The sequence below is a fragment of the Aulonocara sp. 'chitande type north' Nkhata Bay genome, linkage group LG20 (genome assembly GCF_057382095.1).
Source record: "Aulonocara sp. 'chitande type north' Nkhata Bay isolate Kocher_YH1m ecotype deep benthic linkage group LG20, A_spYH_male_GT1.1, whole genome shotgun sequence".
Lineage (NCBI taxonomy): Eukaryota > Metazoa > Chordata > Actinopteri > Cichliformes > Cichlidae > Aulonocara > Aulonocara sp. 'chitande type north' Nkhata Bay.
The window spans coordinates 10,724,497-10,747,844 of record NC_141363.1 but is presented as its reverse complement, the minus strand read 5'-3'; the positions used below and the strand labels follow the sequence as shown (position 1 = coordinate 10,747,844).

General features: G+C 40.4%; 1 protein-coding gene across 3 annotated transcripts; it reads left to right on the top strand.

Moving 5' to 3' along the window:
• The first annotated feature begins 1,469 nt into the window (after positions 1–1,469).
• ttll10 (tubulin tyrosine ligase-like family, member 10) lies at positions 1,470–23,073 on the top strand. Of its 3 annotated transcripts, none has more exons than XM_086277406.1 (12): positions 1,470–1,766; positions 15,176–15,506; positions 15,726–15,849; positions 16,044–16,162; positions 16,303–16,423; positions 18,717–18,802; positions 19,929–20,115; positions 20,506–20,677; positions 21,379–21,519; positions 21,938–22,054; positions 22,130–22,223; positions 22,448–23,073. In XM_086277406.1, the coding sequence occupies exons 1-12, from the start codon at positions 1,743–1,745 to the stop codon at positions 22,861–22,863; spliced, it is 1,932 nt and encodes a 643-aa protein (XP_086133532.1). In that variant the 5' UTR covers positions 1,470–1,742; the 3' UTR covers positions 22,864–23,073. The 3 variants fall into 3 exon arrangements, with proteins under 3 accessions (XP_086133532.1, XP_086133531.1, XP_086133530.1); XM_086277405.1 differs by lacking the exon at positions 1,470–1,766 and adding an exon at positions 10,289–10,517 and having other exon boundaries at positions 18,642–18,802; positions 21,292–21,519; XM_086277404.1 differs by lacking the exon at positions 1,470–1,766 and adding an exon at positions 14,205–14,535 and having other exon boundaries at positions 18,642–18,802; positions 21,292–21,519.
• Positions 23,074–23,348: the final 275 nt, after the last annotated feature.

Sequence of the window (23,348 nt, the reverse complement as noted above, 5' to 3'; positions counted from 1 at the left end):
AACTTCAAAACTTATATCGCTTTTGCAGTTTTGAATTTAAGCATGCATGTAAGCATTTGCCTCTTTGTGCTTGTTGTACATCTGAAGCTGTTGGGTCACTGCTGGTGATGGATGTCTTTACATCCCGTCTTGCGTGACCGGCTGCCCAGATAGCCATCAGTAGCCAAATAAGCTCAGGTCAGGCCCTTGTCCTGTCCCTGCCTCATTTGGTATGCAAATGAAAAGCCTAAACAAAGCAAACCTTTCAGAGCAGAGTAATTTACAAACTGCTTCCTTTGAAGAGACTGAGGTCCGCTCAAGGTTGATGGTGTCAAAAGGAAAAAAGTGAATAAACTACTTTTAATGCTTAAGCCCACCCTATGTAACTATTACCAAGTGTGGTGGTCAGCTAAAGCAGTAAACTGTTAACAGGCTGAACATTGAGCTTTGCCATAACCATCCCTAACCTAATGGTTAAACTGAAAGACTTGTGGATAATAAATTATTTTATTCTAGTTTCCTTCCCTAATGTCTATTTGCGATGTGTTTTATAGATTCAAACAATCGCCTTTATTCCATCTTTTTCAATGTAGTTCTGCTGCAACCTCTGCCACGCCCCTACTGAAACAGGATATGGTTCTGGCATTGTGCTCATTGTTGAGTCTAATCCCGATAATTACACCTCAAGACCGAAAGTGACCTTACCCAGCATCCAGCCAAGCCCTGACCAGGTTTGGATAATACCCCTCTTTGCCCTTAAGGGCCAAGGGCCCCAACAGGCCCCTTGTCGTTGCTCCCCCGTTTCACACAACTCAAACTGACCACAGAGTGCTGGTGTTTCCTTCTCAGTATGTCTTACTCACCTGTACTTTGTACACCTGTCCTTTCCCGGTGAAACTCAGACGGGTTATTGTTGGGGCAAAAAAGGTGTGTGGACACAAAGAGAGCCCGGGGGAAGTTATGAGAGCAAAGGGCAGGCATTTCAGGTTATGGTGGGCTTATGCCTCTAGGAAGCAGGTAAAAGTTTGCGCTTGACATAATACCTTAAAGATACATGTTTTCGAATACTTGACCCCCAATAGTTTTTCTGGCTTGATGATTTATTTTCCCTGAGCAGGATGGGTGTGTTTGGCAGTTGGGAAGTAATAAGTTGTAATAAGAACATAGGAGGTCGTTTCCACAGAGGCTTGAGCTGACATCATAAAAACATACACACACACACACAACAAGGTACCTGGGGGCCGATGGGGAGGGTGGAGGTGAGCAAACCGGTGAGGTGGGATGGGTGGGGTATTCGTCTTTAAGACCATTGGCTAAAGGCAGCGCGGGGGACGCACCTGCAAGCGGCAGAGCCCAAGGAGATTGGCTGCAACCTGAAAATTACACCTGTGGGGGGAAAGAGGAGGAGGGGAGGTCATGCTACATGTAAACCAAGCCCTTTACAAATTCAGCCTCTGTCTTCTTGAGGAGCTTAAACGCTTCACACCGCCGATGAGGGCTCACGGAAAAAAACAAGTTTTGCTCTGGCAGCAGGATGATGACTGACGCGCTTCGAAATGGTTGGCTGTGTTCCGGGGTTTGGCTTGTCTTATGACTCTACGCCTGCATCTACGTGACGAGGACAGCTTTTTTTCCCCCTTAACTTTCTAATCACCGTCCAGAGGTCGACTGTCCTTCAGCGTGAGCAGGACCGCGAAAGACTAGCCAACAGGGCGTCAGGAGCCCGCATACAATGATGCCTCTTGTCTGGGGTTTCTGGATCGATGACCACACCTGGGAACGACTGGGTAAATTCACAAATGCGATCCCCTCTTTGTCTTCATTCTCCATCTTTAAAGTTTGTGCTGTTGTCATTACCTGTTGCTCAGCGGCGGCAGAGTTAGAACTTTAAGGACAATCGGTAGATGGCTAAGAGCAGGAAATGTACGACAAACAAATTAGGTCATCGCGTGAAGCCCTCGGCAGTTGCGTGCTGATATAGGAGGGTCCAGGTAGTTTCAATGGGGAGCGAAAATAATGTGTATCAAATTTCAGCTCCATTTAAGCAGAGAGAAAGAAGAGGAAACAATAGAGGCTAACGCTCATTCCTAAACTGGATAGACCAGTTGGGGCAGGTAAAGGCAAACTGCCAGACTTGTCAAAGGATATGAAGCTAGACGCTGATTCCTTCTTTTACAGACTTAAACATGCTTAACGAGGAGACAACCACGACACTACGGTATGAAACATCTTCACAAATCCATAGCATGACAGTAGTAGCCGATTATTTAACAAACATTTCTGTTAATTTCAGCGAAAATTCATATCAACTTAATTAGTAACTTTTTTTCCTTCAACCTGTTGAACTGTAAATCCGTTGATGACATTATCCAGCCTTTTCCCCTCGCGTTTAACCTACGGGTTTTCTCTTTTGGCTTTTCAACTTTGACTCAACACTGCCCGTTTCAGATGTGGAAGTGAGTCAGACAGACGTAAAATGTCTGCTCATCCGTTTTCCGTACCTTTGAGGTTTAGTACAAGTTAAGACAGGAGTTGGAATTATCAGAGCAGAGCATTTTCACAAGATAGAAGGTATACATTTAGTTTCCTAGGCTGCTATTAACATGCTTTCAAGCAGCGGCGGACTGTGGAAGTCCGAAACGGAGAAGGGAAAATGGAGGGAAAATGTCGACTGCTTACTGTACAGCGACAACTGCAGAGCGAGGTGGAAGGTTGTGATTGGTGGAAAGTGAAACATTTGTTCATTTCTTTCATACAGTAGAATAGCTGCGAGTCACATGAGTGCCAGTTGCCCTGCTGGTGTATTGCAACAGGGCGGGAAGTACTGAATAGAATTTCAGTGGGGTGACATTTAATCACCAGCAAGCCAGAAAAAAGTGGCAGATACTTATTTTACATTGTTTGCTCATGTTTGAGGCACAGGTCTGACCTGAAAGGGAAGTGTAAGTCTTATCGCCTCATGGGGTGAGAGGTTAAATTCAAGCTGCAATACGATTGCAGGGTGAATGACACTGCATTAAGGGTCAGGACTATTTAAGGAAACTCGGTGCTAGGCTAGGCTAGTACTTTTTTTCTTTTTTTTAAACCAAGGAAAAATTACATCATCAATAAATACTTTCTGAATTAAAGTTAAAAACAAAAAAATTCCACTTTTGGGATTAAACACAAATTTTCTACTTGGATTTTTGTTTGTTTTGGGATTAAACACTTAATCAGGAGTAATGCTATCTCCCACCAGGGACCTGGCACCATGTTAAAAAGCAATTATTTAACTTTTTTCATATTCATAACTTAGCTAATAAAGCTGTATTCCAGGGGGAGGAGCTTAAAAAGTCTGGTAGGAAAAGCTTAAATCTCGTTTTTTGGTAGTCAAATTTTTTTGAATATTTTAGTCAAAATGGGGGAGGTGAAGTGACGAGGGCGAGACTGGGCTGGCCAAAGGAGCGACAGTTTTAAAAAAGACAAAAGTATACCTAGTCCATCACAGTGTGCACATTTAAAATCATTAGCAAGCAACTTGAGTGGCACACGGATGATAAGCAGTATCGTAGCCTAAATGTCACCACGCAGCTCCTCAGTAGTCTGAAGGGCCAATTAGGTGGCACTGAGATAAGGAGTTAAATAAGGTTTTGGGTTTCCCTGCCATTGTTTTCTCACAAAGACAGCAACTATTGATTAAGGCCCAGGCCAGTTTACCTATCAGGTTGTTCACTTCACAGCAGAGTCGCATTCCAGCAGAGAGGGCAGAGTTACCTGAGCACGCCTCACTTCCAACAGGCAAAAAGCGTGGTTAGCCGCGAGCACAGCTAACTCCCACGGCGCAGAGCACAATGGGAGAAAAGCTTTGCGATACGTTGACATAAGCTGGAGCAGAAGAGGAAGTATATGGACAAACGCGGGGCAAACAGAGAGGACGTAGGAGCTGGTTAGATATTTGAATACTGACACACGACATGCTCTGCTTTAATAAGGTACTGTTATTTTCACAGCTTGTTTCTACCAGCTTCAAATTTCTAGGCTAATCTTTGTTTCACCTCTTTCTTTTTCTCTCATGCTCTTGTCTTTCTCAGAGGGCCTGCAGCACTGGTTTATAATGCTGATGATTAACTAAATAGTCTGGGAGAGCAGGTCTGCTTGGCTTTCTCATTTCATGGGGCCTGCCTGACCGGGAGGAAGACGGAGTGTTCTCAGGCAGCGGGCTGGAAACTCAAGATCTTTTTTCTTTCTTCTTCAGCTCCATCCCTCTAAACGTGCTCACTTTACTTTGGTTTTGTTGCATTCTTTCCTTGGGGTACTTTTCATGACGGTAAGGTTACAGGTGCATTCTCAGCTTCCTTCCCCCGAACTTTTCACTCCCTTATACTCTTTTCTTCTCCCTCCCCCCTCTGTACTCTACTTTAGCGTTGCTTTAAGGATGACTGTGAAGCTGCTCTTGCCAAAAATGCCTCAAAATTAGCTGCTTTTAAAAGGACAAAGATTTAAAATCGAAGGTTTAGTCTTTAATTAATTATTTTTTTGTAGGTAAAAGTGTACTCGCAGCACGTATTATTAGAGAATAATGATGTACACTCAAATTTCAGTATAGGGTGTGAAGATTTCACGCTTTATACCTGTGAATGATCCACGTTATTCAGTAAAGGAGGGCTGTTTCAGTGACCTTCTGCATACACAGCACTGGTCAGGTCGGGCTGAGCAGCATTCCATCAACCTTTCATCACTCGGCAAACACAAAGACAACGGCCCGAAAGGTCCGCCAGTGGAAAAGAGAAAAAAAGAGGTTTTCCTTTCTTTAAATTCATTAAACATCTGTTGAAACAGCTCTCTTACCACGCTGCTTTAATCGAACGAGAATAGTATGTTACAACCTAAAACAAACAGCAAGGATACAGTGTGACGTTGGTGAGAGAGAGCTTCCCGAGGGCTAACATGCCTTTGAGGCTGAGGGATGTGCGCAACTTGTAGTGTTTGAAATTAGTAACTGCCATGTATTGTGTGAAAAGCAGCCTTCCCAACCTTGCCGTGCCATAGATTTAGACTAGTCAGAACAGGTTTTGGCAATCATTAACAACCACTGTGGCCCAGTCTTCTGTGACAGCAAGTTTAAGCTAAATACCCCAACCACAACAAGGGCTCAGCAGTAACACAGCAGAGAGGTCGTCTGTAGATATGGACTTCCCCCTGCTACCATTTCCTGTACTATTTTCAGCAATGTATGGCTGTTTGGTGGGCTCTGTGGTGGTTAAGTTCAGAAGTTTAGTGGAGCTGAAAAGTTGCATATTTTTACGTGTCTTTGAGCTAAATTCTTAACATTTAATGTGATAAAGTTGAATTTCCCTGGTTTTTTTTGTTCTTTTCTTCTTCTTTTTTTTTTTTTTAGAGAAAACTTTTTAAGATTTCCATTTATTGAAGGTTAATGAATGAATGATGACCTCACGAACTTTAGGCGGTGTCAGACGTGTTTTGGGTGATTATCTCCATCTTACGAGGCAGCATTGGATATCATCACTTTCTCTAATACTGCCTGGTAATGATGATGATAGCCACCTGCCGACTACAATCATATCAACCGCTCTATCATTGTTTGGTGGCAACTTGCTCCCATTCTGGGCCCTGTGGATCAGCTCAAATGCTTGAGCAGTGACAGAAATGGCTCTCAGGATCCATCTTACCTGACAGTGCTGGACTGTACTACTGTTGTTCTAACACTGTCTGGTAACGATGTTTTCTGGGTGACTGCGTGGTCTCCGGTATGTAAATGACAAATATTGTGAAGGGCAGCTGAACTCTTCGAGGCATTTTGATGTGGTCGCTGAAGGGCACATTTCACAAAGCCAGCTGCTCGGTGTGCTCACATTTTACTCGCATGTCGATTCCAGGTAAAGTTTACAGTCTTTTGTTTACAGTAGACTTGCGTTGCCTCAGGCTGTACCGAATTCTGTCTGATTCCAGCGAACTAGTATAGTTCTTAGGGTTTTCCCTAATATATTCTTGTGAGAGCAAGTAGATCTCTAATACAGTAAGTCCTGAAAGTCAGCTCTTTAACTTATCTCCCAACCTCCCTTTTAAAAAAAAAACGTTAATGGCAACCCCACCCCAAGTTAAAGAATAGCAGTCAGTTGATGGTTCCACCGGTCCTGCAGGGCCTCATTTCCTTGTTCCCTCCCCTGAACAGTGTTGGTCTTTGTGCTGTATGGCAGCGATTGGTCCACCTAGCCCTACCTGCGTGGCACATCCTGGAACTGACACACGAGCTCACCTGAGAGTGCCTTGCTGCATAAAAAAACCCAACACAGCTATAGAGTCATTTATAGACTATAGCCTTTTCCCAGCTTTCCAAGGCTTGTCTACCAGGAATTTTAAGCAGATATAAAACTGACTTCCTATAATACATTGGAAGTTTAACTTCCAATTAATTTCTGTGCTGTTGACTTAGAACAGAGGAGATTAAATACACCGTTTTACACAATGAACACTTTCCATCATCGGGATAGACGTGAATGTCATGGGTAAAGTCTTCAAACAGACGTCAGAAACAAAAGCAAATAATAGACATGAAGCAAGCAGAAACCTAGTGTTTGCAGAAGGAGGGAGAATTACCCCACAAATATTGAGCCACACCTTTATTTGCTCATCTAGCTCCATTATCTAAGCCACAGAAACATGGAATTGTATTTTGTCCCTCCAGTTATCCCCCTTTTCTCTGGATTTCATCATTTAATTTGCGTTAATGCAAAAATGTAGCCAAACCGGAAAACAAAAAGTCAAGCTAGCCAAGCGTAGTTTGCTTTTTTTCTCCCCTTGGTCTGTTTACCTGTGGCTTTGACTCTTTCTGCATGCTTGGCAAAGTAAAATGGAAAAAATGACTTAAGGTACAATGTAGTGTTAACAGAATCTATGATCGCAGCAAAAGAGGAACTGCTCATTTCAGCCTGTTTCTGCAACACTGTTCTCTTCCCTCCAGCTTTCATCTTCCTCTTTGCACAGGTGAAAGCTCAGAAGTCATCCTTCCAGCCTGTTGATAGGCGTCTTACCAGACATGGTTAGATGTAATTATTGGTGTCTAATACTGTCTGGTAATGCCGTCCATTAAATGGCATTACCTTCTGCTCTCTTACTTCCTATTCTCACACTCTCGTGCATCTGACTCTCAGCGTATTGACAAAGGGCAATCCAGGGAAGCACATCAGCATATTAACAGTAGTGGCAGATGGGGCTGAGTGATGACTATGGAACTATGATCCATGCGCTGGAAGATGGTTTGATTTTTTGGTGGTTTCTTCCATGTGCCTTGAGTCAAAGTTTCTCAATTGAGCAGCAGTTCAAGATAAGGTTGGACTTTTAGGGGTCTTTGTGCTGTAATCCTGTTTCTGACAGGAATGTTAATGTGAATATGATGTAAAAAAGAAAAAAAGGATTAGAAATTGTGTAACGTTTCTGTTGAAAGATCGGCGTTCTTACTCTTACCGCAATAACTAAATTCCTTTTGGGAACTTGGATTTTCTCCAGCTACAGAAGAACAATGCGCACAGTTTTCAAAACTCTCACACACACTCTGTACATAGAAACTGTATCTAATGTGGTATGTTGTAAAGAAAAAAATCATTTAAATAAAGATGGATAATAATGAAAATGTTCCTTTTGTTTGCTTGTTTTTTTTCTCTCGTGAAAAGTGACTTTCAGAATAATTTTTAACCATTTACCGCAGATTTCCAGGGCCCTGGCTCTTTGCTGCAGTTTCTCTGGTAATTGTGAACTGTTCCCCCGGCCACACCGGAATGCCGAGCCCCAGTCAGGTGTGGATCAGGTTACCGCTGAACAGAGCTTCTTTTTAAATGCCTCAATTTACCCATGAGGTCTCCCCCCCACTATCAGCTAAGCCTTCATTGTGTCCCGCTCTATAGCAGCACAGAGACTAGCTTGGTAAAACTGCCAGGGTACCGGCCGACTTAACATTCAGTCAGTATAGGCAGTGATTAAAATCATAACTTATGGTTTTTATCAGTGAGAACGCAAACACAAAAAAACATTTAATATGACGTACCTCGGGCCTCTGTGGAATGAGTTGGTCAGTTCCTTTTTATGCGTCAGTGTGTGTTTATGTGTTTGACAAACACTAAAGGTAAAATTAAGAAAAGCTAAATGTAAGGGGAATGTGTTTATTCAGTAACCAATAACCTGTTAATTTTAGCATTTAGTTTATTTTAGCAGCAATGTTTTCTTTTTCAGCGCCTGTTTAATCATTCATTAGTCAAAGCTTTATTTTAAATTGCTACACTGCTTGTTTTTCATTATGAAGGATTTTTTGTGAGGAAAGGTTTTTGAAAGGTTTAGTATTTAACAGGTTAAATACAGCATCAAATCTTAAAGCTCAGCCAACATGATCAGCAGGTTCTCCTTTCACTCTGATCAAACACACAATGGTATCTGTTTAACAACTTAGGGGGAACAACAAAGAAAAATTATGCTGAGTCATTGTGTGCACGCACCTTTAAAATAGTATCCTGTGTTTCCTACTGTAAATGACACATTACAGTGAGGTTTTTTTTTAATATATGGCCTTCAGTTCAATAAATAAATAATACTCTATTTATTTCAGGGCTGGAAAGATCACAGAAGTAAATACAATTACCAATCAATTCAGTATTTTTGACACTGCAATTTTCAAATGTCATATGCAAAGGTGTTATTTATTAGTTCTTTTCAAAATGTTTGTTGTGAAAAAGCCCTTTTGTGGCGGTGCATACTTACAGGGCATCAAAGTAATATGGTCTAAGTATTATTTGTGGTGTTGCAGTGAAGGTATATGAAGAATTAAACTGTGTAAATCCTATGAATGGTAAAGTAGAAATTGCTGTAAAATATTGTTGCATTAATGCTCCTAAACATTACCAATATGCTTTTTTTAAATGATGGGGACACAAACAAATCAAGAGTGTGACATTTCTATGTGAGCTGGTAAACTAATATGAAAGGAAGCACAATTTTGAAATGACTATCTTTTTAAACCATTATGACAGCGTATGTATGCTCTACCTACATATCATTTTGTCCCTCCACAAGCTGCAAGTGTTTTAGCTCTTAGCTTATTGGTGGTTTAGACTGAACTTAAAGACACGGAGTTAAAATGTGTCAGAAATAATTAATTTAAGACTTTAAGTACAATTACTGCTGTAGTCAGCTCCTCCCTTTGTGACGTCTCACCGCTGAATCACATCACTAACTGGCGGAGGGCCTGTAAAGAATTCCTGCGCTGGTCTGTGCATGCTTACTGCAGTCAAACCAGATTCCTGTATTAGTGTTGGCTGTGGATGAGAAGTCTAGACTCACTTAGCTGGGTTATCCACTGGAGTGGAACAGGAGCACAACGGCAGCTAAACGGCTGTGACATACCTGCACGTGCTGACGCACAGTAAGAGTAAAAAGCTGGCACACTCGAGTGTATCAAGGTGTGGAGCTGATTACAGGTTTTGGTAGAAGCATTGCTAGATTATAGGAAATATCTTATTTAATCCATGTGAGAAATACTCGCTTTCACTGTTTTTGTTTTTATCAGCAACAAGCTGCAATTTGTGAGCAAATGCCTTCATTAGAAACACTGAGGAGTATCTTTTCATCTATCTATTTCATAAACTATACAATCTTTGTTTGGTTAATTCTAAAACGCATTAAAGACAGGATAATCGTAGCTTTTACAAAGATTCGATTCATAATTTAGCAGCAATGTAATCAGTCATTTACTGTCAGGTCAGCGTTTGAAGAACGCAGATAAAGACATATAAGATGTGACAGACTTATCACACACCGTACATACCTGCATGGAGTTTGCAGGTCCATAGAAGGTAAATAACTAACACAAAATAGCTTTAACTTCGTTACTTACTCAGGATATCTCTGACAGGACATCTCTGATACTGCTTTTTTGTTTTTCCTATCATTGAGAAACACAAAATGTTGAGTGTGTGATTAAATGATGTATGATATACCTTAATTTTTTTTAATTATTATTATTGAGCACATTGTCATTTTACTTCGAAAGCTGATGAAAAATAATTTTCTACCTCCTCTTATTCAAAAGTTAAGTAGCTATTTAGCATGCAAACATTAGTATTGGTCTGCTCGACCATAAAATATTCTTTGTTATTAAGAACAAATCAAACTTACATAATTTGGATACTGCTGCAGGGCAAATTCACAAAATACACTGCTGTGAACACACATATTTTACTTAGCTAGCTAACAACTTTTAGCTAACTTAGTTTAACATGGAGGAACATAATAAATACTACAGGAGCACGCCATAACATAGTCAAGTTGTACAGAAGCTATCAGAAGCTCTGGTAGTTACAGGTTGTCTGCTGGACAAAGAAAAGCGCCTGGTGTCAGTTAACGTTAAGCTTCTGAAGTCATCTGAAAGCCTGACAGCTAATATGTACAACTGTTAGTGCTGCAGTAAACATTAAACTTGCGCCTCCTGTGGGCAAGAAAGTAATTACAGCAACAGCTCAGAGGAAAGGAAAGTCGGACCGTAACGAGAAGCGGTAAGTTTGTAGGTGGAAATTTTGGCAGTTTCAGGTGTGGAAGCTTATTTTTGCCACAACACCACTACCGTATACGTAGAGATGGTCTACAGCTGATCAGCATGCAGAACACAGCTGTAATAATTTTTTTATTTTTTTTTAGAAAAAGCATGCAAAATTTAAAAAAAAAATCTGTGAAACTGTGAGGCCACGAAAGGTGAACCGCGTTATAGCGAGAGAACACTGTATTTTCTAAAGATTTGGAGGTGGATATTTTTGAATTTACTTCCAAGTTGAAATTTTGAGATACCGAACAAAACTTTAAAGCAGCAACCAAAAATTGTACCCAAGCTTCCATAATTTGCACATTAAAAAAATAAAACACTCACAGTGAAACTATCTGTATGTTAGCCTATAGCAGCAGCTGTTTGTTTGTTTGTCACTTTTTTCTCAGACTGTTGATAAAGTCTGACTCGCACAGATATGCTTTAACCCCCAAAACATTGCAAAAATAATTGTTAAGGTTTACTTAATAATAAATAGTTCATGACGCTAATGTTAGCTTGTTCAGTTATAGCTAGAAGATTTAATTTCTTAATGTTGGGTTTTAATAATCAAATCTTTTAAATGTCATAAACCAAGTAACATTAGTTGGTAGCCTCTCAGCTAGATTTTCGTTTTCACAACGTGGCAGAATTTAGATTCAAATATACCAAATGAATGAATCTAGCTGCTTAAACTAGAAGTTGCTGTTCTTTAGTTTTTGCTAGTAGCAACAAAGTGAAATATAAAAGGATAACATAACAAGTACTGTCATGTTCTTGTCAAAGATTTTTGTTTTTATTTATGAGTCATTTTCCATTTAAAAATCAAGCGGTGTCCTCCTGTGTCTTCTCATAGCTTTAAAGGGTGTAACCAACACAATTAACAATTTTTTATACCTTATGTTTCCGAACTTGGAATTCTTTGGAGATTCCTTCTAAATCTCTAAACAAGGCACTCTGGAACTGCATGCACAGTAACTTAGGTCTGATGCATATGACAGGAGAGCTAATTAAGTTTTAAAACTTTTACTTTGAAATGATCAAAATTACATTGTTACATTGTTGCACTGCTTCACTGAGTGAATGGGTTAAATGCAGAGAGGAATTTCCCCACAGGGATCAATAAAGTATACATTATTATTATTATAAATAAAAAAAACTGTATGCTCTCATGCCTAATGCAGCTCTCCACCTCACTCCGCTGCACATGACATCACTCACCATAGTAAAGGGAACAACAACCAGTCAAATACACATATTCTTATCATCCTACATTTTGATCTTCTTATGTAAGAGGTAGGACTGAATCATCAAGTTTGTACAAAATTGTATTGTGACTCTTACACTTATAGCACTCTTACTTACTAACAAGTAAAAGCAATATAGGCAACACGTGTTCATGCTTGTTAGACGGCTGTTTCAGAACAAAGGACAAAATGTACATTTCCACTTGCACATTTTCCCATATCATTGTTATTCTCTGTGAAATTCGATGTCTTTCTGTTTCCGTGTTGTACTTGTCACCAGAGGGAACAAGTAGATATCGACCCTGGGAACGCAGTGTCGCCCCTCGATACTACAGCCCCCTGTGCTCTGCTGCTGTAATCCTGTAAGGAAACCATGAATAGCAGCAGCGAGCGCGAGAGACCCTATTCAGACAAGCTTTTCTTTGCATCGTAACTCAACTCCATTTCTTCCGCTATAACACCTTGACAAGGAGAATCCCTCTAAATAATGGGTTGTGTGGGGACACCATTGCTGCAGGGTGCATCCCTGTAATTGCGGCGCACTTTCTGGTTTGAGTCAGTTGAGATGACATGGGAATAGGTGAGCCTTCAAAGAAACACAAAACTTAAGTTGTCACTGCCCCAAGATAGGACAGTCACTAAGAGTCACACACACCTAACGATATATTCCTGTATTTTAAATTCACTAACTCACTGTCTTTCTGGCATATTCTATCTGATGTGTTTTTTTTTCTTACAATAAGGCCCAGGAGTATGAGTATCAGTGGAGCACCACCCACAGAAAGTTAAACTACCTTAATGGAAAGAAAAAGAAAGGAAAAGTAAAAAGTGTCATATTTCCCACACCCTTTACTAACAAATGGAGGTCAAAGGAAAGATATGAATTCAGGTATAAATAATGAAAGACAGGATTAAAAAAAAGGGATGGTGACATTAAATACACAAGTTTATTCACTAAAATTCATATATGAGCACACACACAGACACACACACAGACACACAAATGTACACAGTCTCTTAGCAGATGGTGAACCATGAGGTTGTAAAACAAGCCTGTTCTCTTTGTCCACCTACGCAGCACTTTGCACAGTGTGTCTATCAGATGGCGGCTCTTTATCAAGGTGTGGCTCACACTGGCTCCACACAAAGCTCTGTTAAACAAGAATATGGGAGGCCTCCTTGTAACAACTGGGGTGTTGTGGCTGGACTAGTTTTATTGCCAAGCAGCTCCCTCTTATAGCTAGTATTTTGCACTTGGGCATTTACACTTTTACAGCCATATGTGTATAAATAACTCAACTGATCAGACTGGCAACTTCCTTCTTTTACATTTGATTTATCACAGAGGATAATTGTGATGCAAAAAAACAAACCAGATCAATAGAGCCAAAATCACGCTGACTCACAGTTTGGTTGTCCTTTTATCAGGTTACAGATGGTAAGTCAAACCAAACTTGATGTATGCTCTAAAAGGCACAATACTTTGGTCCATATGGCTGCTCACAGTGTGCTTATGTTGCTCGTGGTTGCCCCTCTGTATGTGTAATTATATGGTTGCATGTGTGCTGGGTCTAAAAGGTACCCACCCCTGTCAATTATCAGGTTGTTTGGAGGAAGAGAGAAGATTATGCATAATTGCCAGCCATAGCTGGGCCTGGGTGTTTCCCCCAGAGTCAAATCACTGAGACAGAAGGTGATTAGTGGATTTGCCATGCGAGCAGACTAATGCTATGTTGCTCAACTGCATACCTGCTGCTGGATTTGGCGCTAGACTTTATGATTAATGATGATGTCTGGAAGTATCAAGAACGATTCGCCTTGGATGAAGTAGTTTTACAATAAATTAATGTTCACATTAAATTATGTCATAGTTTAATGGGACACTTGGGTTTATTTTTATTACTTAGATTTCTAACTTAAATTGTGTAAACTGGACCTAAAGACATAGGGTAGGCCACAGGTAGGACGATGTCTTGTATAGCACTTACTTAGTACTTATTCACCCATTGATATAAGCACTTTATTCTTCTACATCTTAACGGTTGCTATCTACTATTCACACACGCAAATTTGACCCAAGTTACACTTTGGCCAGACTGGAGTAGCCAGAGCTCAAGCCACCAGCCTTCAGATTAGCAGATGACCTGCTCTACCTCCTGTCCTACCAACCCAATGTAAAAGATGGAGACCGGTGTATCTAAAGCAAACAAGTCCCCTGAAATTATTTCTTTTAGATGTTAATGACACTGAGCCAGTTGAGAACACTATTTTACCTACCAGGCCACCCTGGAAAACTGGCAAATCCATTTTGATTGACACAGTGCTCTCATGTTACCATAGGGTCCACACAATAGAGGCTTACGGACAATAAATAATGAATGAAGCTAAACTTAGAGGTCCGGTTGGTGTGGGATACACAATCTTGACTTGTTAGTTTGTGTTGTAAGATTCAATCTACAAGTAGCAACTGTTGCTAAGGGTCCCATTACCCGAGTAACTGGTGATTGTTTACATTACTAGTTGGTTTTCTTGCTTTCATTGTGCGATACTGTGGCTAACTTTAGACTAAACTGCCGACAGACCATGTGATTGCGCCCCTGTCGAGTCTGTCCTTCAGTCTGTGGGTTTAACTGTTTGTCTTGGCCCTGCAGTTGGACTATAAGGTTGAGTGCACTTGGCAGAAGAAGAGTAAGCTGACAAGTTTTTCAGGGAGCCCTGATGTCTGTGTGTGTGAAGCTGTAGTTGCAGGTAAACCGTTTTACTTTTGAATAGCTGTAGTAGTTCTGCTCCTGCTTTCCAACATAAATACCTACCTACATTTATGATACTCACACAAAACAACAGTAAAAGGACTAACAGAGCTAATTTCTTATTAAACCACAGCAAACGGTAAAGCCATACAACTATTTATCACATTTCCACTGCTACTATTTGCATACTAGATCAGCATACCAGCCTGATTACATGCTGTTGGTACAGGAAGCAGGCCACCTAGGTACGCTTACTTCATTTTTTTTCTTTATTCACCATTTTCTAGAAGACCAGTGACATGGTGCTGCAATTTCAGCATAACATAATTAGGCACATTAAACTTCACATGTCATCATATTGTAAGCTTTTGGAGGGAGATCACTTTAAAAGAGCAACATTGACAAATTGAAGTTAAATTGGCAGTTTGGGCGGATGCGTAATTAAAATGCACTTCAGGAAGAGTATTTATTAATAAGAGTTATTCTCTGCCATTATGAACCTGTTTGAAGTATGAACAGTGTGATGCTCAAATAATATAATAGTAAAAAATATGCACATACGAAACAGGGAAAATACTATGAATGAAGCATACTCTACAGTAGTACTTTTCCTCTTGTTCCGCTCTTTATGCCAACAGGATCACTGTGAATCAAAAGAGCTCCTCCCACTTTCTAATTATGGATCAATAATAAATTACCCCAGCGACCTTCGCCAGAGCAAAGAGATGTCATCAAGGTGCTCCGTGGATCCCTGCAGTTATGGTCAGGATGCAGCAGAGACCAGACTGGAGAAGAAGCGAGGCCAAGAAAAGGAGGAAACAGAAGTTCCCTGTGGAAGCAGCAGGCCTGCAGGAAGTCTGAGGAAGGAGGGACCAGGAAGAGAACAGACACTGCTGCCACAGACACAGACTTGGAAAGAGAGACAGACATTTTCCCAATCGTCTGTCAACCAGGAGAGCCAAAGTGGAGGTGTGTGTGGAGTAAAGAGGGCGCCTTATTTTAAATTCTGTCCATAGGGTGATTTTTATTTTAGCACACAAAAATGCAAGTCTGCACATCTTAATCTAATAAAATAAAAACACTATAAGTCAAACAACTTAAATATTCCCCGGAATAGAATAGAATTAATTTCTTCTGCCTTTCTGTTGTAAAGAAATGAATCGGTAATGTGTTGTGTTTGTGTATCAGGTCCATGTATAATGGCACAACCCGTCCAGAGGTCCAAGTTAAAGGATTTGTCAGGCAGGCAGATAGAGGAGCCGAGGGGGCCTGGGCCTTTTTACTTTTTTGGAGGAACCAACGGAGCTAAAATGTTAGTATGAATTATTTAATTTCAAAGTAACTGTTGTGGAGAAATGTATGGTGTGATGCTTGAATAAAAAATAGCATGGTATGTATTTTATTTGGGGCCTTTTGTCAGTCTAAAGCTTTTCTAATGTGACCCCTTACTTCTTGTTTGTGGTGTGATTAAAGTCTAAGTGATTTCCTCTGGGACTTTTCCTTCAGAGTGAGCAATTACTGTGAGAGCAGAGGATGGAAGAGGATTTACAACAAGGACAGGGAGGATTTCAATCTCAAGTGGTGCGAGACCAAATCACCAGCCCAGTACTCCAACTTCAGAGAAGGTAGTGGGAATGCAGAGGATATCACCTGGAGCTGGTTTACGACGAAAATATGCAATTTCTGTTGCTTAGCTTAAGAGACAGAACTAAAAGTTGACATGCTAACTAACTAATATTTCAAAATCCTCATTTTTTGTTCCCAGGCAGGCAGTTGATGTACCAGATTCCCAATAACAAGGTGCTCACCACGAAGATCGGTCTCCTCAGCAGTCTTCAACAGTACGAGCGAGTGAGCAGCAGAGTCAGCCATGGTCAAGCACTTAGGTGAGCTGGACATTTATTTTCCTTTCTTTGTCTTTGTCTCTCTCTCGTATCCAAAATGGTTGTTTCTCTTAAAAGCAGACAGGTATATCTCTGTTACCAAATTTTGCAGCTGTGTCAAATCTCCCAGCTTCTATCCGGTACGATTACTGTGGCTGAATAGAAGCCCCACTCTGTAAATAATGATTTAAAACCATATCAGCCTGTGAAACTATTTAATAAACACGCCAAGTAACCTCATCAGATATCTAGCCTCTCCATTGAATCACAGAAGCTTTGTGTCGCAGTTATATGCTGGATCTGTGGTTAATTATTAATAGTAAATTAGTTTGATTTTACAACCTGATTTTTTTTTTACGTCATACTCGGCAAGGAAATACAATAGTTTTAAAAACAGAACCATACGCTCATAGAAACATGCAGTTAAAAAAAGCTTCACTTATAGTCACAAACATTAAAAATGTACTTCACTTTCATAATTGGGATATGCTGAATGCGACGCAAAGTTATTGTGCAAACATCTGTGTCAGAGCAGGAAGTATTAGATGTAAACTCTGATACTAACCTAATTTTTATGGTAAATGACGTCATGTACAGATGGATACTTTATCTTTGGTAGGAAGGAAAACATGTATGAAAAGGAAAAAAGTCTCCCAACCATTGCCCCCCAAAACTAAAGAGCTAAAGAAGGACAAAGCTAACAGTTTCTTAAACATGCAATACATTTTTTATTTTTTTATTTTACTGCATCTGTAGAGCTATCAGTGTGCATCGCAGAGGCCTCTGTATCAAGCTTAGTTCTGTAAGTTCAATTCAATTCAATTTTATTTATATTGCAACAAATTACAGCAACAGTCACCTCAAAACACTTTATATTGTAAGGTAAAGACCCTATAATAATACAGAGAAAACCCCAACAATCACATGACCCCATATGAGCAAGCGCTTCAACGATAGTAGGGGAAACTCTCTTTGGCGTGAAGAAAGCTCCGGCTGAACCAGGCTCAGGGAGGGGCGGCTATCTGCTGCGACTGGTTGGGTGTGAGGGGAGGAAGACAGGACAAAAGACACACTGTGGAAGAGTTAATAATAACTAAAGATTAAATACAAAGGAGTATAAACACATAGTGAGTGAAGAAGAAACACTCAGTCGATCATGGGAAGCCTCAGCAGCATAGGCCTATTGGAGCATAACCAAGGGAGGATTCAGGCTCACCTGATCCAGTTCTCACTGTAAAGTTTATCAAAAAAGGAAAGTTTTAAGCATAATCCTAAAATTAGAGAAAGGGTTTGTCTCCCAAATCCAAACTGGGAGCTGGTTCCACAGAAGGTGCCTGAAAGCTGAAAACTCTATCTCCCATTCTACATTTAAATATCCGAGGGACCACAAGTAAGCCTGCAGTCGTAGCACGCAGTGCTCTATTGGACTGATACGGTACTATGAGGTCTTTAAGAGAGGCCTGATTAATGAATACCTTGTATGTGAGAAGAAGGACTTTAAATTTGATTCTGGATTTAACAGGGAGCCAATGACGAAAAGCCAATATGGGAGAAATATGCCCTCTCTTTCTAGTCACTGTGTGCGCTCTTACTGCAGCATTTTGGATCAACTGTAAGCTTGTCAGGAAGTTTTTAGAACAGCTTGATTATAGTAATAGTCTATCCTAAAAAGTAATAAATGCATGAATTAGTTTCCAGCATCGCTCTGAGATATGATGTTCCTCATTTTAGAGATATCACACTTTAGAGATAAAAACTATGAACACTGAGTTATTTTAACCAGCTGTTCAGCTTTTAATGTGATTATGTGAATTTATAGTTACAAATATTAAGATTAGAGTACTTCAGTTTCTACAAACAGAATTAAAAGTATATAAGTGGAATTTTATACTAATGCTGGAAAATGTTTCAGTGCTAGTGAAGATATGCAATAATGGACTATTATACCAGTATATAGCAGGAAATATGCCATATTTTAGACTTTGTGTATGTTTTTAGATTTTTTTTATTTTTTTATTACAAACTTCCTTCAGTTCTTCAGAAAAATCAATTTGCATATATGTAAAGCTTGACTTAATGCTTTGAAATTATGGTATGACTGGGGTTTGGAATAAATCTGAACATATGCCGCAAACGATGGATGAACAGAACATATGAATGTTGTTGTGGTACACCAAAGATTTTGTATGTTTGTGGCCTGACTTTCTTTTTTGCCTCAAAGCCAGTTTTCCCGCAATCCATGGCACCGACATCCATGTGGGCTTCCTTGTTCGTTTTGTTCTGTTGTAATTTACAGGAGGCTGAAAATGGAAGAGTTCATACCCACTACTTTGCGCATGGATGTGAGGGAAGAGAGAGAGGCTTTCTTTGCCCAACAGGAGGGTAACTGACATCTTACCTAACTACAACAACCTTTTACACATTAGCATTTTGATGCAACAATAACAGTACTGGTTGAACTGGAACATCCTTTAGTTTGCAGGTTTAAAATGAGATCAATTAAACTTGAAATGCATGTTGGGTCACGCATCCAACATTGAAAAGAAAGAAAATCGTTTGTCCTGCGTAGCGTTAAGACAACAGTCGCCTTGGTGAGTGTTTAATCAAGAGGCTGTGGACGCTGGAAAATAATACACTTCACCTCCCATAAGGCCCTGATAAAATCACCAGGGGAACATGCTGTTGCCATAGAGATGAGTCAGCAGAGGGCAGGGCTGAGACACAAACACAAGGAGAGAGGTGCAGCAGGATGTGAATGCCAAAGAAAATACATTTAATATTAAAGTTGACATTTTTCATGGTAAGCATTGAGGATGAAATAGATTTTTAACACCCACTGTAGTAATTACAGGCACCCAGCATAATGACAGTAGTTGTGCACGGGTTTTGACAAACACGTTTATCACTAAGTAAACAGGACAAGAATACAGACAGCTGCTTTAGATCTGTTGGTGATGGATGAATTTGTGGAAAAGAAGGAAAAAGGACAGAACCAACTCTAATAGACGTGCGTTTAAAGACAGTCGATGCTGGCATCACTTTTAAAACAGCATATTGACTGTTTTTAAAAAAACTAGAAATTGAAATTTTGCATCATAATTTTTATTGACTGCAGTTCACAATATGTTCTGAGCTTTTTTACGTCTTTATTTTCATAATGATATGACATGTAGTGGCCTAGAGATCATATTCCACTACAACATATAGAAAAAAAAGGAAATACTCCGACTCACATTTCAGATTTAAATATTTGCTAAAATTTTTCACCTAAAAATTTAGGTGAAAAGTAAATACAACACACTTGGGTGCAATCCAGTTTTCCCACAACTGTGCTTGAGCGCAACTAAAGCACGATTTCACGGAATCAGATTTTACTGGTGAAAATGACAAATGCCTCAATACAGGATTAAGCCTTGAAAAGTTAAAAACAATACAGAAAAGGAAACTGTCAGGTGGAAAGCTCAGTTCCTGTGACACCCCGTTAATTTAATTTTGTCACTGTCGCCAGGTGTGAGCAACAGGGAGAGCCGCATGTGGATCTGTAAGCCTACGGGTATGAACCAGGGAAGAGGGATCTTCCTTTTGAAGAGCAAGGAGGACATAGCTGCCTTCAGACTGAAGCTGAAGCACATGGAGGACCGCCAGTTCAACAGGAAAATGCATTACCGCCAGCCTCAGGCTTACATCGTTCAACAGTTGGTGAACACAGGATGTTAAGATTAATATCACCCACACTTGCAGTTCCCAGAGAAGCAGGCATATTATTCTATTTTTGTAGCTTGAGTGCCTGCTATTCCTGGTTTTTAGTATTGGCACATGGTTTTAAAAGCATCAACAGGCTTCAAAAAACCTTTAGTTTTGGGTCTCTGATTCAGTTGTCATTTTGCAGTGCTGTTCTAAAATAACATGAACAGAAGTAACAGCAGCCAATGATAAGGAACCATAAAAACAATTCTGTTGTACTACAGGTTGTTTAGTCAACCATCTGTCATTCATTTCTTACTGTCAGCTTCAGCTTCTTGCTGTCAAACGCAGCCTTTGAAGGTGTTTGTGCGATTGAATGCAGACCTACGATTTGTCCTCAGTTACATCCAGAACCCGCTGCTGCTGAAAGGGAAAAAGTTTGACGTGCGTTCCTACCTTCTCATCGCATGCACTGCACCTTATGTGGTCTTTTTCCGTCATGGTTACGTGCGACTGACTTGTGACCTCTATGACCCCACCTCCAAGAACCTTTCTGCCCACCTGACCAACCAGGTAGACCCCTAATCTAGATAGACTCTGCGAGAATATGAAGGGTTAACTGGAAGATCAAAGTCTAAACGGTTTTACAATCATCTGCTTGGAAATCAGACAGCTGTTAAAAAATGTGGTGAATGGGGGAAGCAGTTAGAAAGCAGGTCCTTCCAGTGGACCTTGTAACAAGGCTAAACGTGTCCTGAAACAATGTGCCATCTTCCGTATACGCTAAGAAATGAGTCCTGGCTATAGCAGAAATGTGTATTTAGGAATAGAAACCAAAATGACACTTTACATCATCACTGTTTTAACTAGAGCGGTATGTCTTTGAAATGTTATTTACAAGCATTTCCACAGACAGACCAGATCAGATTCACATTCACTTTATTGTCTACATTTAGCAAAACACACAAATCACTGTAATTGAACCATTAAACTAGCAAAGGATTTTAACCTTGGTTTATTTTGTATTTTAGCTTGAATCACACATTAGTTTAGGTTTTACTTTCGGTGGTGAATTTTATGTGCACATCAGATATTAAAGATGCTAAACATGTTTCAGCTGGAAAATTATTGCTAGAGGGACACTCATGTCTGTCTTTTTTTATGCTACATGTCTTCATTATTTCCAGATCAAGCTTTTTGTTTTGGCACAAACTTGCTACCTGCCTCTGCTCACATCTTCGTGTGTCTCTGGTCCCCCTGCTGTTCGTTTCCAGTACATGCAGAAGAAGAACCCTCTTTACAGCCAACTGAAGGAAGACACTGTGTGGTCCATGGAGAGCTTCAATGCCTACGTCAACGACAGGTTTCAGGCTGCAAAGGATCTGCCCAGGGACTGGGTGCTGGGCGCCTTTGCAGTGAGTGCAGTGTTGTAGCTCTCAGGGACCAATTACAATTATAATGATGGTTACTGGCACATGCAGCTAATTGAGATTGTGGTTAAGTTTTGGATGCATCATCCCATCACTAAAATGAGATGTTACATGTGATGGGTTGTTTTTTTTTACAGTGCCCTGCAGATTGGTCGGTTCATTTTTGGCGTTGTGTCACACACACACACACACACACACACACACACACACACACACACACACACACACACACACACACACACACACACACACACACACATTTCTTTGACTTAAATGAAGCTTGAGCTATATGCAGTAGTGAGGAACTTTAATTAGTTGAAGTGAAACAAACCAGCCGGTAATACAAAAGTCATAAAATCATTCTGATGCCTAATGAACAACTTTCTTTCTCCCTGATATTCAGAAGCGCATGCAGCAGATCATGAGCCAGTGCTTCTTAGCAGTCAAGTCAAAGTTAGACTGCCGCCTGGGGTTCTTTGACTTGATCGGCTGTGACTTCTTGGTCGATGAAGACTTCAAAGTGGGTAGGACATTTCTGGTAATGTGAATGCAAACAGTGTTTAGCATGTGCATTGAGTGTGTGCATTCCTGATAGGTGTGGCTGCTGGAGATGAACTGCAATCCAGCTCTCCATACGAACTGTGAGGTGCTAAAGGAGGTGATACCCAGCGTGGTTGTGGAGACACTAGGTGAGTTCTGGAAAAACAAACAGCACGTTTCGCAAGCCCCAAATGCAAATTCAGCATATGTTTGTATTAATACCACTCCACCAAAGATGTTCTCACATTTTGTTTAGTGTTTAACTGGCATAGTCACAGTTCCCTTTATTGCACATGTTTGCTAAACAGGCTGATGTGTTGTAACAACCAAAAGTGTTTTTTCTATCTATAAGTCTGTCTGTTGTTTTCTCTAGATTTGACTCTGGAGATCTTCAGGAAGATTCGTGGCAGGCAGAAAATATTTCCTTTGGTCAGTCAGAGGGAGTTTGTGCTTCTCTATAGTGCTTTTTCCACTACAGAGAAGTCTAGCATGGAATTGCAGAAAAACACCAAAGATGCTCAGAAAACTGAACCCAGAAGGTTTATGTGTGGAACAGAGGAAAAAAGTGTTCCCTCGGCACCCCCTGATAATTCTGCAAATGATTCAGCACTTCCAAAACGAAGGAGCAGGTCGATGAGTGGCCACCGTCCCACCAGCACTTCACAAAATCATCGTGAGTCAGGGAATTCACATTATACAGCTAAACTCAAGCTAAGCAAAAGTACTTTGAATCATCATTTAAAGGCTGGAAATGACCATCACATCCCCGTCATCACTAGCTCTGAGTGAGTGAAGCTCTACCTGTCTGTGGCTCTCCTGGAACACCGTACCTTACAGTATTGAACATGTGGAACAATTTAGGATATGAAGAGTTTAGTGTAGAAAAGAAAAGAGGAACTGTGACAGTATGCAGACAGCTGCGGTATAAAAAGCCTTTGGTGCTTTTTAAAGATTTTAAGAGAAATACTCTGGAAAATGCGTCAATAAAGAATGTATTCATCATCAACAATATCTTCTGGCTTCTTTTTTTGGTCCTGTTTGGTAAGGAAGGTGTGGCGAAGAGAACCCATGTCAAAGTCATTTTTCTTTGTTAGTGCATGCATACAACATTCATTCTCAAATCAAAGGGTCTGGTAGAAAATGCATCAGTGAGTCATCTGACATGAAGTTGCATCAGCAGAGCAGCTTCTGATCTGTGGAAAGTCACTCAGACGTGATTGTGTGCAAACCCTCCCACCACCTTACTGCAACTTTAACCAGGAAGATCAACGCAA